At 32.9% G+C, this 15785-nt stretch overlaps 1 protein-coding gene across 2 annotated transcripts in view; it reads left to right on the forward strand.

Moving 5' to 3' along the window:
• baiap3 (BAI1 associated protein 3) overlaps nucleotides 1-15785 on the forward strand; it is a 129140-nt gene that overhangs the window by 71669 nt on the left and 41686 nt on the right. For both annotated transcript variants that reach the window (XM_022666661.2, XM_049475946.1), the window contains 8 exons: nucleotides 1293-1337; nucleotides 4368-4445; nucleotides 4544-4649; nucleotides 7219-7326; nucleotides 10385-10477; nucleotides 11645-11748; nucleotides 14981-15098; nucleotides 15318-15442. In XM_022666661.2, the coding sequence (XP_022522382.2) occupies nucleotides 1293-1337; nucleotides 4368-4445; nucleotides 4544-4649; nucleotides 7219-7326; nucleotides 10385-10477; nucleotides 11645-11748; nucleotides 14981-15098; nucleotides 15318-15442 (777 nt within the window). The remainder of the gene's footprint in view (nucleotides 1-1292; nucleotides 1338-4367; nucleotides 4446-4543; nucleotides 4650-7218; nucleotides 7327-10384; nucleotides 10478-11644; nucleotides 11749-14980; nucleotides 15099-15317; nucleotides 15443-15785) is intronic.

A 15785-nucleotide genomic window follows, 5' to 3' on the forward strand; every position in this document is an offset into this window, starting at 1 on the left:
TTCCTTGGCCACAAATGACATTTTTTTTTTGTTATTTTCATAATAGTTAGATTATAATTCATAGTAGAAAATGAACAATTTAGTCTACAAACTGATTCATTTCGTTTATATACTGAATCATTCAATCTAGATATTTTTTTTTCATTAAGCTTTGATACTGAATCATTTTATATAATGAATCAGTTCATAATTTATCTAAATACTGATTTATTTTCAAAAAAAAATATATATATAAAAAATATATATATATATATATGTAGATATTTTTATATAAATAATCAATAAATACTTTCAATAAATACTGATTTTTAAAATATAGACTCTGAATCATTTAAGTTTATATACTGAATAATTTAGTCTAGATGTTTTTTTATTTATTTAGCCTAGATACTGAAACTTTTTAGTTATTTTCAATAAATTAACTTTATAATTTAATACATATTTAATTATTATAGTAGATACTGAGTCATTTAGTGTAGATTGTGAATAATTTAGCCTACAAACAGAATAATCTAATCTAGATACTGAATCATTTATAATTGACACTGAGTCATTTAGTCTATGTACATATTTATTATAATATGTACTGATTAATTTGAATCATTTAGTGCAGATGCTGAATCATTTAGCCTTGATACTGAATCATTAAGCCTAGTTACAGAATCATTGAGTCTAAATATTGAATCATATAAAGTAGATACTGAGTCATTTAATGTGGATATTAAATTATTATAGTAGATACTGAATCATTTACTGTAGATACTAAATTATTTATCATACATACAGAATAATCTAGTTTAGATACTGAATAATGTATCCTGCATACATAATAATTGAGTCTAGTCATTTAATGTGGATATTAAATTATTCAGTAGATCCTGAATCATTTAGTGTAAATATTGAATCATTTAATCTAGTTACTGAATCATTAATAGTAGATACATGGTCTTTATAGAGATGTTGAATAATTTACAGTAGGTACTGGACCATGCATTGTATATACTAAATGACCTAAACTAAATATTGAATCATTTAGAGTATAAATTGAATTATTGAGCCTAGAGACTGAATATTCTAGCCTTGATACTGAATTATTTATGTGTACATACTAAAATAATTTGCTTCAGTTTCATTCACAGCGATGTATACAACCCTATAGAAATTAAATTATAGAAATATTTGCAGTTTATTAACCTCATGCAAAAAGTTATCAAAATAAAATATGTTTTGTCTGAAATTGCATTTTGTTTAAAGATCTAAAATAATTAATTTACCTCTCTTTTTTTGCTCAGTGATATCGATGACGTCCAGAATGACCTTCTACATTTGGACATATGGTAAGATGGCTGATAACATGTTAATTATTTGCACACTTTGTACTGGCTCAGCAAGGGTTCAGTTTGGTTCAGTTTGGCTCCATCAGTCTGTATTTTGTTTTTTAGCTGTTTCTGACAAACAAAAATATTTGTAGAATGTGTAAAACTAACGCATCTTGTGGAGGAAATAGAATAAAGACTTTTAACTGCACTAACTGGACTAACTCAGCTCAGGACAGTGAGGAGCTATTAGTACAGCAACACAGCAGAGTTTTGAGTGTGGTTTATTCCTATAATTAAAGTACATTTAATCTTGAGGGACAGTTCATGGCACATCGCAGAAGCTCTGTGTGATGATGCAATACCACATTTGTCTGGAAACATTAATATGGCATCCGGTCTTTAATTGGTTATGGCAATTGTAAATCTATAAATTACTTCCAATGAATATTTTCCCAACCTCTAATAAATCTTTGCTGTATTTTGCGACTATCTCTCTCCTCTAGATGTAGAATGGTCAGTTGGTCAGGCTAATGTCAGCAGAACCCTGACCAAACACAAGGCTCACATAGCTCCACCTCTCTCTTCGAGTCTGAACAACCGGAACACCTGTTACAGATAAATAAGATTTTTTAAACAAGATGAAATTGACCTTGGTGTAGTAAAACATGATAAAAACTACTTACCTTTGTTGAATAGCCCATCACCACTTTACTACAGCTTTCTGAGATCCAGTAATTTTGTGCTTTTTGCTGAGCACTCTGTTCAACGGCCGCTTCAGGGCATACTTAGCCCCAATAAATCACTTTTTACACCGTTATTTGGGTTCAGAGTAGCTCCACACCTCATTGGTAGAATCCGGACAGCTCTGACGAGACATTAATAACTTAAAAAGTGCACAAGAAATGTATTCAAAAACAGTGTTTACATCCCATAATGCTAGCTTTCAGCTCCGGGCGCCGCCATCACTGTACTGATAATGACATCAATTCTAGCAAGGAGGTGTGGAGCTATTTCGAGCTGCTGGATAACCGTGGAAAAGGTGATTTTTCTGGGCAAAATATGCCCCTATATGGCCGTTGTACAGAGTGCTGGGCAAAAAGTACATAATGACTGTATATCAGAAAGCTGTAAGAGAGTGGAGGTGTGCTGTTCATTAAAGGTAAGTACTTTTTTATCATTTTTTACTACACCAAAAGTCCATTTTACACCAGAGTTCTCCTTTAAGCAAAACCCATAATGCTACACTGGCTCTAAACTAGCATATGAGAAGAAGAGAATTTCATTATACTGTACTGTTTACTCCAAAACTAGGCTTAACCTAAGCGTAATAAAGCAAGCTTTTGTTTTTTTCTTCCAGAGAATCTTTTATGAACTGTTCACCAGAGAGGTCTCCACTGTGAAAGCTTCACAAGAGGCACATCTCCTGAAAAATAATAACAATACTAATTTGTCAAACTTTTATTGCAGTAATTCAATTATCTAAATGATTTTTCTAAAGGACGCCCTTCCCACTCACTGCTATTCATTATTATCCATTGTTAATGAATTCTCCTCTCCACATTCTACTCAGCAGCGCAGGTTCCCAGGTTTTAGCAATTAAAATCGTATTACCTTGACTATGTGCTCTATTTTATAGATCTGTAGGTGAACCATTGGTCGTGAACAGTGCAGCTTGATTTAGGGAGTGTCAGAGTGTCTTCGCTATCGTAACAACGGGAAAAGTATGCCTTGTGTGACTCGAAACATTAAGCCCTTAAGCAGTCCTATTCTACTGCCAATACTTCTCTACACTAACTTATACAAAGGCCCAATTTAAGCAATCTTTAGGCAAGCTTGATTGAGGGCGTCAGTGTGTCTTTGCTATCGTAATGACAGGAAAAGTACTGTAAACCTTGCGCAGCTGATGATCAAAGGGCATGTACTAATTATCTTAATTAATCATGGGTGTGTTTGGGTGTAAACCAATCAGTGTCACTTGCCATAATTCAAGAGCCAGGTGTGCTCTGACATTGGCAGATTGCTATTTTAATGGTGCAACTACCAATGCTTACATAACTAAGCATTTAAGTTCAAGCACATTGGGTTTTTGCCTGTGTTGACAATTTACTGCCAAGATAGCAATGAACGTCTGACTGTTGACATCTGTCTAGGTTGTATTCAGTCAGAGAAGCACCTCACAAGCCATCAAACCAAGCTGAACTGTTTGAATTTCTGCACCAGGAATAAAGGCACAAAGTTATCCAAAAGCAGTGTGTAAGACTGGTGGAGGAGAACATGATGCCAAGATGCATGAAAACTGTGATTAAAAAGTAGGGTTATTTTACCAAAAATCGATTTCTGAACTTTGTTTTGCATTATTTAAGGTCTGAAAGCTCTGCATCTTTTTTTTTATTTCAGCCATTTCTCATTTTCTGCAAATAAATGCTCTATATGACAATATTATTATTAGGAATTTGGGAGAAATTTTGTCTGTAGTTTATAGAATAAAACAACAATGTTCATTTTACTCAAACAAAACCTATGAAGTGTTTCTTGAATTTTTGCAGAGCTGTATGTTTAAAAGCACCGTTGCTATTTAGAAAGACGTGAAAGTAGACTGTTAGTGAGGTGTAAGATAGCAATAAGCATTGCGATGAGACTTGCACAGGCCTATGTATTCAATATTTTCTTTTTTTTTTTAACCTCCTTTACATTTTCTATATACTGTTGTATGAAAATGAACTGTGGCCTTAGATTTTAGTTATTGTATTGGTCTTGATACAATGCAATGTTTAAACAATTTTATTTCATTTACTTCATTTATTCTTTTACATTCATATTATTCTTTTCAAGTTGGATTTTTTGGTTATTTTATTTTATATTTTATTATTAATGATTTTTTCATTTCTAATTTGATATGTCCTGCAAGTGCTATATTTAAAACAAGAACAGATTGAAGACATTCTTATTGACTACATGTGTGTTTCTGGTCTCTTTTATCCTGTTATTTGTGTTAAAAATCAGTAGCGACGTAACCCAGAAACCCATTTTCCTGTTTTCTCTCCGCAGGGATCATGATGACGACGTGTCTGTGGCGGAGGCGTGTAAGAAGCTGAATGAGATCAGTGGGCTCAGGGGGATGGGCAGGTATGTCCTGCATTATTGTAAGAATGAAGCCACAGGTATAATAATTTCAGCAGCTTTTTCTTCTGTTTATTAAAACATGAATATATTATCATATTTAGGTACTTCAAGCAAATCGCCAAGTCTGTGAGAGCCAATGGGGCGGCAGCATCGGGCAGCGAGGAGAACGCAGACGACTTTCTGGGCTGCCTGAATATTCCATTACATGTAAGCTCTGAATAACTGAATATGAAGTTTAAAACACACATATTACACTGTAATACATTCTTTATACTATTATACTAAAAAGAATGTATTACATGATATCCATGTGTTGAGACAGTGAGACTTGGTCTGTTTACAAAATCAATCTTTGAGATTATGTAAATATTTGAATGTGTGTGAACCTCCCTGAAATCAACTTTTGCAACTTGGGATGTCTGTATAATAATAATTTATAAATTAAGTAATTGTAATTAGGTAATATTGTATACAGAAATGAAGTAAAGTTTATTAAAAGAAAGGATTGATTCAGTAAAAATAAATGAAGTAAAGTTTACTAAAAGAAAGGATTGATTCAGTAAAAATAAATGAAGTAAAGTTTACTAAAAGAAAGGATTGATTCACTAAAAATAAATGAAGTAAAGTTTACTAAAAGAAAGGATTGATTCAGTAAAAATAAATTAAGTAAAATTTACTAAAAGAAAGGATTGATTCAGTAAAAATAAATTAAGTAAAGTTTAATAAAAGAAAGGATTGATTCAGTAAAAAATAAATTAAGTAAAGTTTAATAAAAGAAAGGATTGATTCAGTAAAAATAAATTAAGTAAAGTTTAATAAAAGAAAGGATTGATTCAGTAAAAAATAAATTAAGTAAAGTTTAATAAAGGAAAGGATTGATTCAGTAAAAATAAATTAAGTAAAGTTTAATAAAAGAAAGGATTGATTCAGTAAAAAATAAATGAAGTAAAGTTTACTAAAAGAAAGGATTGATTCAGTAAAAATAAATTAAGTAAAGTTTACTAAAAGAAAGGATTGATTCAGTAAAAATAAATGAAGTAAAGTTTACTAAAAGAAAGGATTGATTCAGTAAAAAATAAATGAAGTAAAGTTTACTAAAAGAAAGGATTGATTCAGTAAAAAATAAATGAAGTAAAGTTTACTAAAAGAAAGGATTGATTCAGTAAAAATAAATGAAGTACAGTTTACTAAAAGAAAGGATTGATTCAGTAAAAATAAATGAAGTAAAGTTTACTAAAAGAAAGGATTGATTCAGTAAAAAATAAATGAAGTAAAGTTTACTAAAAGAAAGGATTGATTCAGTAAAAATAAATGAAGTAAAGTTTACTAAAAGAAAGGATTGATTCAGTAAAAATAAATTAAGTAAAGTTTAATAAAAGAAAGGATTGATTCAGTAAAAATAAATGAAGTAAAATTTACTAAAAGAAAGGATTGATTCAGTAAAATAAATGAAGTAACGTTTACTAAAAGAAAGGATTGACTGAAGTTCAGTTCTCTTATTTACTCTGTATAACGTTTAAGTCTTGAAACTGAGTTGAAGTTACTTAAATTGACATGAAAATAAATGTACTTAAAAAAAGCAAATGCAGAAAGTTGCGAAACTTTTTAAAAGTAAATTTTCCACATCATTTTTTTCAGTGTACATTATGAGTGACTATAACTTTTATATACATATTATATTCAAGAGAAGCATAATTCATGAGCGATTGAAAATATATTTAGAGCATTATACAGGGTGTATTTATAAGTTGGCAGCTTTTTCTTGTCATAATGCATAATTCTGCAAGCTGGGGTTGAGTTTCTTGGAATTGATGTATAACGTGTTATAAATACAGCTATTAATGTATTATGATCACAATTCATTCAACTCATAATAAACATTGCCTTAGTGGGTTAGGCATTATATATATATATATATATATATATATATATATATATATATATATATATATATATATATATATATATATGGTAACACTTTCTATGAATGTCATATCTATTAGACTGTATAACCACATTCATGACATATTATAATGCATTCATAAGGCATTATGAACATGGCTATAAATATTTATAAAAATGCATAACCCATTATAGCTGTGTTTATTAAGCATTATAACTTGTGATCATAATACATTATAAGATGTGCTTATAATATATATGTTCAAATAGTTTATATCTATCGTTAATAATATAGTCCCACAATGCAAGTCTGGCAATTTACTTAGAGCGCACAAAGACCTGTTATAATACATTATAATTGACTATAATTAATATTATATTCAAGACAAGAATAATTTTTGAGTGGTTAAATATATATTTATAGGATTATTTAGGGTGTGTTTTTTAAAAGTTAGAAGTGTTTTTAGTCATGATATAGTCTGTAAACTGGGACTGAGTTTCTTGGTATTGATGTAGAACATGTTATAAACACAGCTATTAATAAATTATAATCACAGTTCATGATGCATAATAAACACGGCTATGATGAATTATAGAGTTTTATAAATATGTATAGCCATGTTTATAATGCCTTATGAATGCATTATAATGTGTTATGAGTATGTTTATAGAGTCTTATAGAGATGACATTCATAGAAAGTGTTACCATATATATATATATAGTCATGTTTATAATGACTAATGAATGCATTAAAACATTTAATGAATGGGTTTATAGAGTCTAATAGAGATGACATTCATAGAAAGTGTTACCGAATTTGGTTCTTCTCTAATCTCTTTACACTAATGCTTGTTTTTTTATTTCTCTTTACAGGAGATTCCAGTGGTGGGTTATGATAAGTGGTTTAAACTGGAGCCACGGTCCAGTGCGTCTAAAGTGCAGGGAGAATGTCACCTGATCCTGCGGCTCTTCACCACCCAGGTACCGCAGCTCACCTGGAGCAGACCTGCTCTGAACTCTACCGACCCCTCCAGCCCCCTGCTCACTGATTATTTCATGTTTAGAGGGAGCAGAACATAAATTATTGAAAGATATGGCTTCATTTAATCCAGTCTTCATAATAATGCCTTTCAAATTGCAGCTAATGTTCTCCAGAGTTCTTTAGCTGCGAGCAATTATTGAAAAAAGACTAAACCATTATGTGCCGTCATTTTCAATAATGCATTCTGAAGCAGTTTAGTATCAATGGATTTCCCAAATACAAAGGATTAGTGAAAAATGAGGGGTTCTTTGTTGAACTGGAAATTATTCTGCGTTCCATTTATTTCCATTTACCTTTAAAAGTGAAGTGTTGGAGTTTGGAGTGATGGCACACCTAATCGGACTGTATTCTAGTTAAATATCAAACAATTTTACATTATTTCGAAGCATTTAAAAAAAATGGGATTTACAAATAATTATTGGTGTTTTACGGTGAATCCAATTGTCAATTTCATGACAGCAGGAGATAAAATTATTAAAATGCTTAACCAATAGCTCTACAGCAATGTAATGCACATTTATACAACAGTTAGTTCTGACCTCACAATCTGATTGGTTGAGAAGTGTTCTAGCCGTGCTGATATTTGTGATAACATCACGGCCTTCTCACACTAAACCTGTATCACTCCGCTGACGCGTTGCCGAGTAATGGCGTATATACACAGCACACCCGCAGCAGCGTTAGCTTAGCACAGGCTAGCGCTTAGCACAGGCTAGCGTTCAGACACGGCACGCTCGCCTGCAGCCCGCAGCGCTGGGTCGTCTTTTGTGGAAAAAGGGAAGGAAAATCGCTCGGCTAATGCCGTCTGAGAGCCAGAACGCTAACCAGCCAGGCTAGGCTAAGCTAAGCTAATGCTGAGCTAAAGCAAGCTACGCTAACCTAACCACAGTCCAGCCAGCTAGCTAAAACCAACACCACCCAGCAAAACAGAAAGCAGAAATGCTCAAAAAATGTGCAGCTTTCACCTGAAGACGACTCCACGGAGCAGGAGAGGAGAGTATTAGCGTTATTTCACGCTCCTAACGTTACCATCTTCACTTATTCCCAATTAAAGATTTCAAGCTAACTTTCGTGGTGTTAGTCTGCCTGAACCATACACTGTTTTGTAGTTAAGTTTCAGTTCTGTTACAGTTGTTGTGGAACTACTCGCCTTGGGCTCGTGCCTACAACCGAATCACAGCCGTGATCTTATTTGTGATAACACACTCCCTCTCGTGTTCTATTGCTTAAATACAGCACTAAATATACTAAATATGCATTAAACCTTAAAACCCTACGGATGGATTTTCAGTCCAAAATCTCACCTTGTGTTCTCAGCTTAATTAATCAGGAATCCCTTCACACATAAACATAATCCATATATGGTTAGAAAGGGCGGAGCTTACTCTTTCTAAAAATAGTGATGACATCCCAGTGCAGTAAAGCTAAATCTACAAGAAACCCATTGAGAGAAAAACACCTAAAAAAGTGAAAAATCTCCTTCCCCAACCAATATTATTTACCTTTAGTGCTTCAAACATATTTATATGATGTTTCAAACCAAATAATATCAGTAAATAAAGACTCAAAAGTGTCCACAGAAAAAAAAGTGTGAAACTACCTGCTTTACTCTAGAAACTAAAGCTAGGTATGGTGTGCGCACTACTTTATATATTTTTTATCTTATTTGCACATTTTTACTAAGTAGTTTTTTTGCACTAAACATTTTTATTTATTTAGACTAAAAAGTTTACATTTTTGTATATAGTTTTATTTGTGTGTCCTGATCATATATAAATACTGAAAGGCATAGGCTGCTCTGAGTGTCAGTGTATGTCAATGTATCCTAGAGGTGTGATTATTGATCATCAAGAAAAATAAATCCACCTGATGATGTTTCTCCATGTATTTTATCAAAGTAATAATTAATAATCCATGTAATGAACTAAAATCATCAATATTCTTATGTTCTTAACTCATAAACACTCTAGTCTAACCATTTTTGGAAAGATATCTTAGGTGTGAATATATTTAAAGTCTATACATTCAAACATAAGCAAAAAAAAAAAAAAAAAAAAAAAACAGGTGCTTGGTAAAATTTTGATTAAAACATAAAACATGATCAGTTCCAGGAAAATATAACAATTCTGCTTCCTTTTACATTTTAAATGATTATATATTTGAGCAGCCGTATGTCTTCTGGAGTAAAAGAGATCAGGACATGTGTCTGTCTGATGTAATTACTGTGTTATAAGACCTGAAAGAGGAACTGAAAAACAAAAACGAAGAAAAAACACATTAAAACAGCCTAAAGTTCAAAAGGTTAATATACAGACCTAAATATAACAAGCAGATAAATATAGTAAATATACAGAATCAAGCAATGAAATAAAAAAGGGGAAAAATAATTATATATTAGTGAATCTCAAATAACTCAAATATCATTGGAAAATTTAGTTATTTATTAGTAATTCAGTTCAAAATGTGAAACTCATATATTATATTATTTTCTTTCATTGGTGATTTAATTGATGATTATGGCTTACAGCCAATAAAAACCCAAAAATCAGTGTCTCAGAAAATTAGAATATTATATCAGACCAATTGGTACTTTTGGCAGTGTGGGCAGTGTGCCAAGTCCTGCTGGAAAATGAAATCTGCATCTCCATAAAAGTTGTCAGTAGCAGAGGGAAGCTGTAAGATATGAAGTGCTGTAAGATTTTGTGGGAAAACAAAACTGCACTGACTTTAGACTTGATAATAAAACACAGTGGATCAACACCAGCAGATGACATGTCTCTTTATCCAAACCATCACTGATTGGTGGAAACTTCACACTAGACCTCGAGCAGTTTGGACTGTGTGTCTCTCCACTCTTCCTCCAGACTCTGCTCCCTTCATTTACTTTAAATGAAATGTAAAATGTACTGATGATCAGTGATGGTTTGGAGAGTCATGTGATCTACAGAGTTTTTTATTTATAAAGACTCTGAAAGAACGTCTGATTCTGTTGTGCAGAGAGACACCGCTCTGACCAAAATGGTGTCCAATGTGGTCATCCACCAGAAGATGCTGAGTCAGATATTGGAGTATGAGCATCATCATGTTCAGGTTTGGCTTTTATGTTCATATCTTATTCATTTTATTTATACAGCTCACACATTCAATGTTTTAGTTTTTATCCTACACTGTAAATCAATAGAGAAGTGATCAGACTATCAGATTTTGAAGGAACACATAAGGATTCATGTAGTAACTTAAATCCTGATGAGTGCCAGTTCCATCATAAAGTTTCTTAAGCCTTATCTTAATGGGATTAGTTTCTCAGGGGGATGCCTGTGAAAAATATTTCACATTTCTACTCAGTGATAAAATTCTTGCATCCGGACTGGAATAAAAAAAAAAAAAAACAGGAGGACCAGTGAGTTTTTAGGCTTTTTTTTTTCAGTCACGTGACATCGCATTCAGTAGCTCCTCCATTTCCACTCACTGTTGTGTTTTTAATGTGAATCTCCGTGGAAACGCGTGCCCAAAGTGTAATAACAGTGCACAGCAGTGGACAAATAGCTTTTTTTATTAAACGGAGGAGACGAAACTCAGATATGTGGGGCCGGACAGGACTAAAATTAACGGAGGACCACGAAAAAGAGTTCAGAGAAAAACAGTAGATAATTCGAAGACAGAGGACGTCTGAGAAAAAAAAAAAAAAAAAAAACACGTACATGGTCGTTCCGGACAGGAATAAAATTACAGAAGACTCCCCATAAAAGAGAAAATCACCCCAGAACCCCCTGAGAAACTAATCCAGTCCATATAGGGCTTTAAAATATATATATTTTTTATTTAGTTGAGTATTTCTTGCTTCTCATAATCTGGATTAGAACATTACTCAAATATTCACTATTCACTGTATACCTGTAACTCTACCTCTTCACTACTTTACTGTAACTGATGCTCTCAAACACTTTATTAAGAGACAAGAAATTCAAGTAATTAACTCTTGATGAGTTCAGCACAGCTGTTAACTGAAAGACTGAATTCCAGGAGACTCTACTTCATAAAACTGACTGAGAAATCTAAGCATCTACTAAGCATCTAAGGTGCTACTTTTATATTTTAGAATTATCTTAGATATACAACACATTCCGGTTTGTTTAACACATATTTCATATGTTTTTCTTCATAATTTGGATGAGTTTAGTATTAATCTACAATGCAGAACATAAAAAAAAACTAAAATAATGAAAAATCACTGAATTTAAGGCATTTCTCTTGCAGAAAGACCCTCATAACTGGAATGGACAAGTGTGTCCAGCTGCATGGACTGTGCTTTCCCATCATGCTGTGCAGGCTGACCTGTCCCCGCTGCAACAGGCCATTATGTTTGTATTAGATACAGGGAACAAGATTAACTCACTACACTGTTTGTTTTTTGTAATCATTGCTTTACTGTTCATTTTAAGTCCCGTAACACCCTGACACTTTGTTCTAGAACTTAAAAACTTCATGATAATTGCAATTGTAGTTCCTAATGTAATTATGAATTATATGTTATAAATTATGAACATAACTGCACTACACTATTTTAAGGCTATTTAAAAGACTTTATTCTGCTTTTGCATGAGTAACTGTTAGTGATACACAGAGTATTTGGCAAATAAAATTATTCTTTTCAAAATGATGCTTTCAATGAAAAATAAATGTGAATAAATGAAAAAAAAGGTAACACTTTCTATGAATGTCACCTCTATAAGACTCTATAAACATATTCCTAACAAATTATAGTGCATTCATAAGACATTATAAACATGGCTATACATATTTATAAAACTCTATAATTCATTATAGCCATGTTTATTATGCATCATGAACTGTGATTATAATGCATTAATAGCTGTGTTTATAACATGTTATACGTCAATACCAAAAAACTCAGTCCCTGCTTGTAGACTTGTATCATGACTAAAAAAGCTTCAAACTTATAAACACACCCTCAATAATCCTATAAATATATTTGTAACCACTGAATTTTACTTGTCTTGAATATAGTATTAGTTATAGTCAATTATAATGTATTATAACAGGTCTTTGTGCGCTCTAAGTAAAGTGACAGACTTTCATTTTGGGACTAGATTTTTAACGATAGATATAAACTATTTTAACATGTATATCATAAGAATAGCTTATAATGTATTAAGATCACAAGTCATAATGCTTAATAAACATGGCTATAGTGGGTTATGCATTTTTATAAATATTTATAGCCATGTTTATAATGCCTTATGAATGCATTATAATATATTATGAATGTAGTTATAGAGTCTAATCAAGATGACATTCATAGAAAGTGTTACCAAAAAATATTAGTAACATTTTCTATGAATGTCATAATGATCACTATTTATGATACATAATAAACACGGCTATGATGGGTTACATATTTTGGTAACACTTTCTATGAATGCCTCTATCTCTATTAGACTCTATAACCACATTCATAACATATTATAATTGCAATCATAAGGCATTATAAACATGGCTATAAATATTTATAAAAATTCATAACCCATTATAGCCATGTTTATTAAGCATTATGACTTGTAATCATAATACATTATAAGCTGTGCTTATAATATATATATATATATATATATATATATATATATATATATATATATATATATATATATATATATGTTAAAATAGTGTTTATATATCGTTAATGATGTAGTCCCACAATGAAAGCCTGGCACTTTACTTAGAGCGCACAAGACCTGTTATAATACATTATAATTGACTATAATTAATATTATGTTCAAGGCAAGAATAATTTATTAGTGGTTAAAACATATATTTATAGGATTATTGAGGGTGTGTTTATAAGTTGGAAGCTTTTTTAGTCATGATAAAGTCTGCAAGCTGGGACTGAGTTTCTTGGTATTGATGTATAATATGTTATAAACAGCTATTAATGCATTATAATCACAGGTCATGATGCATAATAAACATGGCTATGATGAATTATACATTTTTATAAATATGTATAGTGTGGGGGAAAATCAACATTTATTCCATGTATTCCTGATTTACTTCATGTATTCATAATCAATTATACTGATTATTCCTGATTTACTTCATGTATTCATAATCAATTATACTGATTATTCCTGTTAATCATTCAATATTCATCCTGTTAATCATTCAATCAGTATTTTATCATTGAGTGTTATGTGAACTTATATTCTCTGATAAGGCCATTCATTCAGACTTAAGGGCAAAGATTATAAAAATTGAGTTCTGCCTGGAGACTAGCGGGTCATAGCAAATGGTGTTTTCTGATTTATGAATTATTCTCTCCTCAAGGAATGAAAATCAGGTTTGCCTGGAAACTGTTTTGTCATAGTAAAATAGAGCTTTCTGATTCATGAATTATTCTCTCCTAAAAAGCTTATCTTCTGGTACGTGCAGTTTCTGTTCCTCTTTTTATATTTGGTAGTGACCTGTTCCAAAACAGATCACGAGGGGATTGCCTCATGTATGCAGGGGGGACTGTATAAAAATGCCCAGTCGACACAGAAAGGGGCTTTTCCGATCTTTCTGACTACTCTCAATTCTTCATCCATTGCTTTGCTTTATTTTTCCTTTTTGCAACTTCAAAATAAAAACCTTCTCTTTTTGGCATCCCGGCTCGTTGACTGTCTTTGTCGATTTCCACGACAATAGTCATGTTTATAATGCCTTCTGAATGAATTATAATGTGTTATGAGTATGTTTTTAGAGTCTTATAGAGATGACATTCATAGAAAGTGTTACCCATATTTTTTTATAAATATAATAAAGCAGAATTAGCATTAGCTGCTAACTGCACTAAGCGCTAGCTCTTTCGCCATTCAGAGGTGAGTATGATTGGCCTGTAGCCTGTGGCTAAGCCTGGCTAGCACTGCTGGAGCAGCATTAGCATTACCCACTAACTGCGCTAAGCGCTAGCTCTTTCACTCGAACTGTAGCCTGTGTGTTTACCGTGTTAAAACAAGCATTAAAATGTGGAACGAACCACTAGCTAATATCGCCCTGGCTTACTGAAACACTTAGGGTTCCTCAGTGTAGCTCTGTCGGGCAGCTAGTCTTAGCAGTTAGCTGATAATCCTTATGCTGCTGCACCCAGCCTTAGTGGAAATCTGGAAATCTAAGCTAACTTAGATCACTTTACTCAACCCAATAAAAAGTATTTTTAGTAGAGAAATCTGTGTAGATTAACATCCAGCGCTCGTTTAACTTTAAAAGAACATGTTTTTTTAAAGAACCTTTAAGAAAACATGGCGGCACCCCTGTTCCTTACTAGTATTCTATAATTCAGTGCGTCTTATAGTGCGAAAAATACGGTAATTAACTGTTATTTGTATTATTGTTAATGGTGATTCTCCCAACTCAGTTACATTGAAAAGTGGGGTCACAAAGTTATTTCTATAAAGTTTTTGGGATTTATCGATTAATCGATCGATAGATTGACAACTCAATTATCATGATAGGCCTATTACACATCTGAGCTTTGTACTGTTGACGTGCTCACTGCTCTCTAACTCAGCTCACGTTTTTTTTTCTACTCGTTTCCAGACGCTGGCACTGCTATAGCAGCCACCACCGCTCCCAGAGGATGTGCTACTCTCTGCTGCTGAGGCTGCTGAGGGCCGTGGAGGCCGAGTGGGAGGCTGGAGATGTGCAGAAGGAGCTGGTAAGGCTCTTCTTCTAAAAGCTCATTGATCAGGAATGACAGGGACTGCTCATCCACAGGCTAAATGTCTGGGAGACGCTGCTCTCGAGGGCTCTCCGTCTTGAACGCTGGAGGTCCTGGAGAGGTGCTCTGAGCGGATGTTGAAGGTGAAGTGTTTCTGTGTGTTTCTCTGCTCTTAACGCTGGGCTGCTGGTCGTGGTCGTGGTGGTGGACGGGCAGGAGAGCCTCCTGGCACAGAGCTTTAAACTCTACTGTGACTACTGCCTGTCTCTGATGAAGAGCATGAGGCAGGTCTTCCCCTGCGTCAGCCCCAACGCCGTCACACGATGTGAACTGATGCTGAGGTAATCACACTTTCACACCGGACCGTTTTTACGTCTTACAAATCATATTATAATGCAATCATAAGGCATTATAAACATGGCTATAAATGTTTATAAAAATTCATAACCCATTATAGCTGGGGTGTCCAAACTTTTTTTGTTGGGGGCCAGAAGGAGAAATATATTTGAAGTCACGGGCCACAGACTAAAATAATAAAACAAATAATGAAATATACCACTTTAAATAATACTTTTTTCCTGATTATTTCATTTACACATCATTTTACTTGACTTACTATCTTTATCTTTAACAGTGTTGTGTAAACTAAGATTTTTCTAATTGATGTTTCATTTCATGATGTCT

The sequence above is a fragment of the Astyanax mexicanus genome, chromosome 3 (genome assembly GCF_023375975.1).
Source record: "Astyanax mexicanus isolate ESR-SI-001 chromosome 3, AstMex3_surface, whole genome shotgun sequence".
NCBI lineage: Eukaryota > Metazoa > Chordata > Actinopteri > Characiformes > Acestrorhamphidae > Astyanax > Astyanax mexicanus.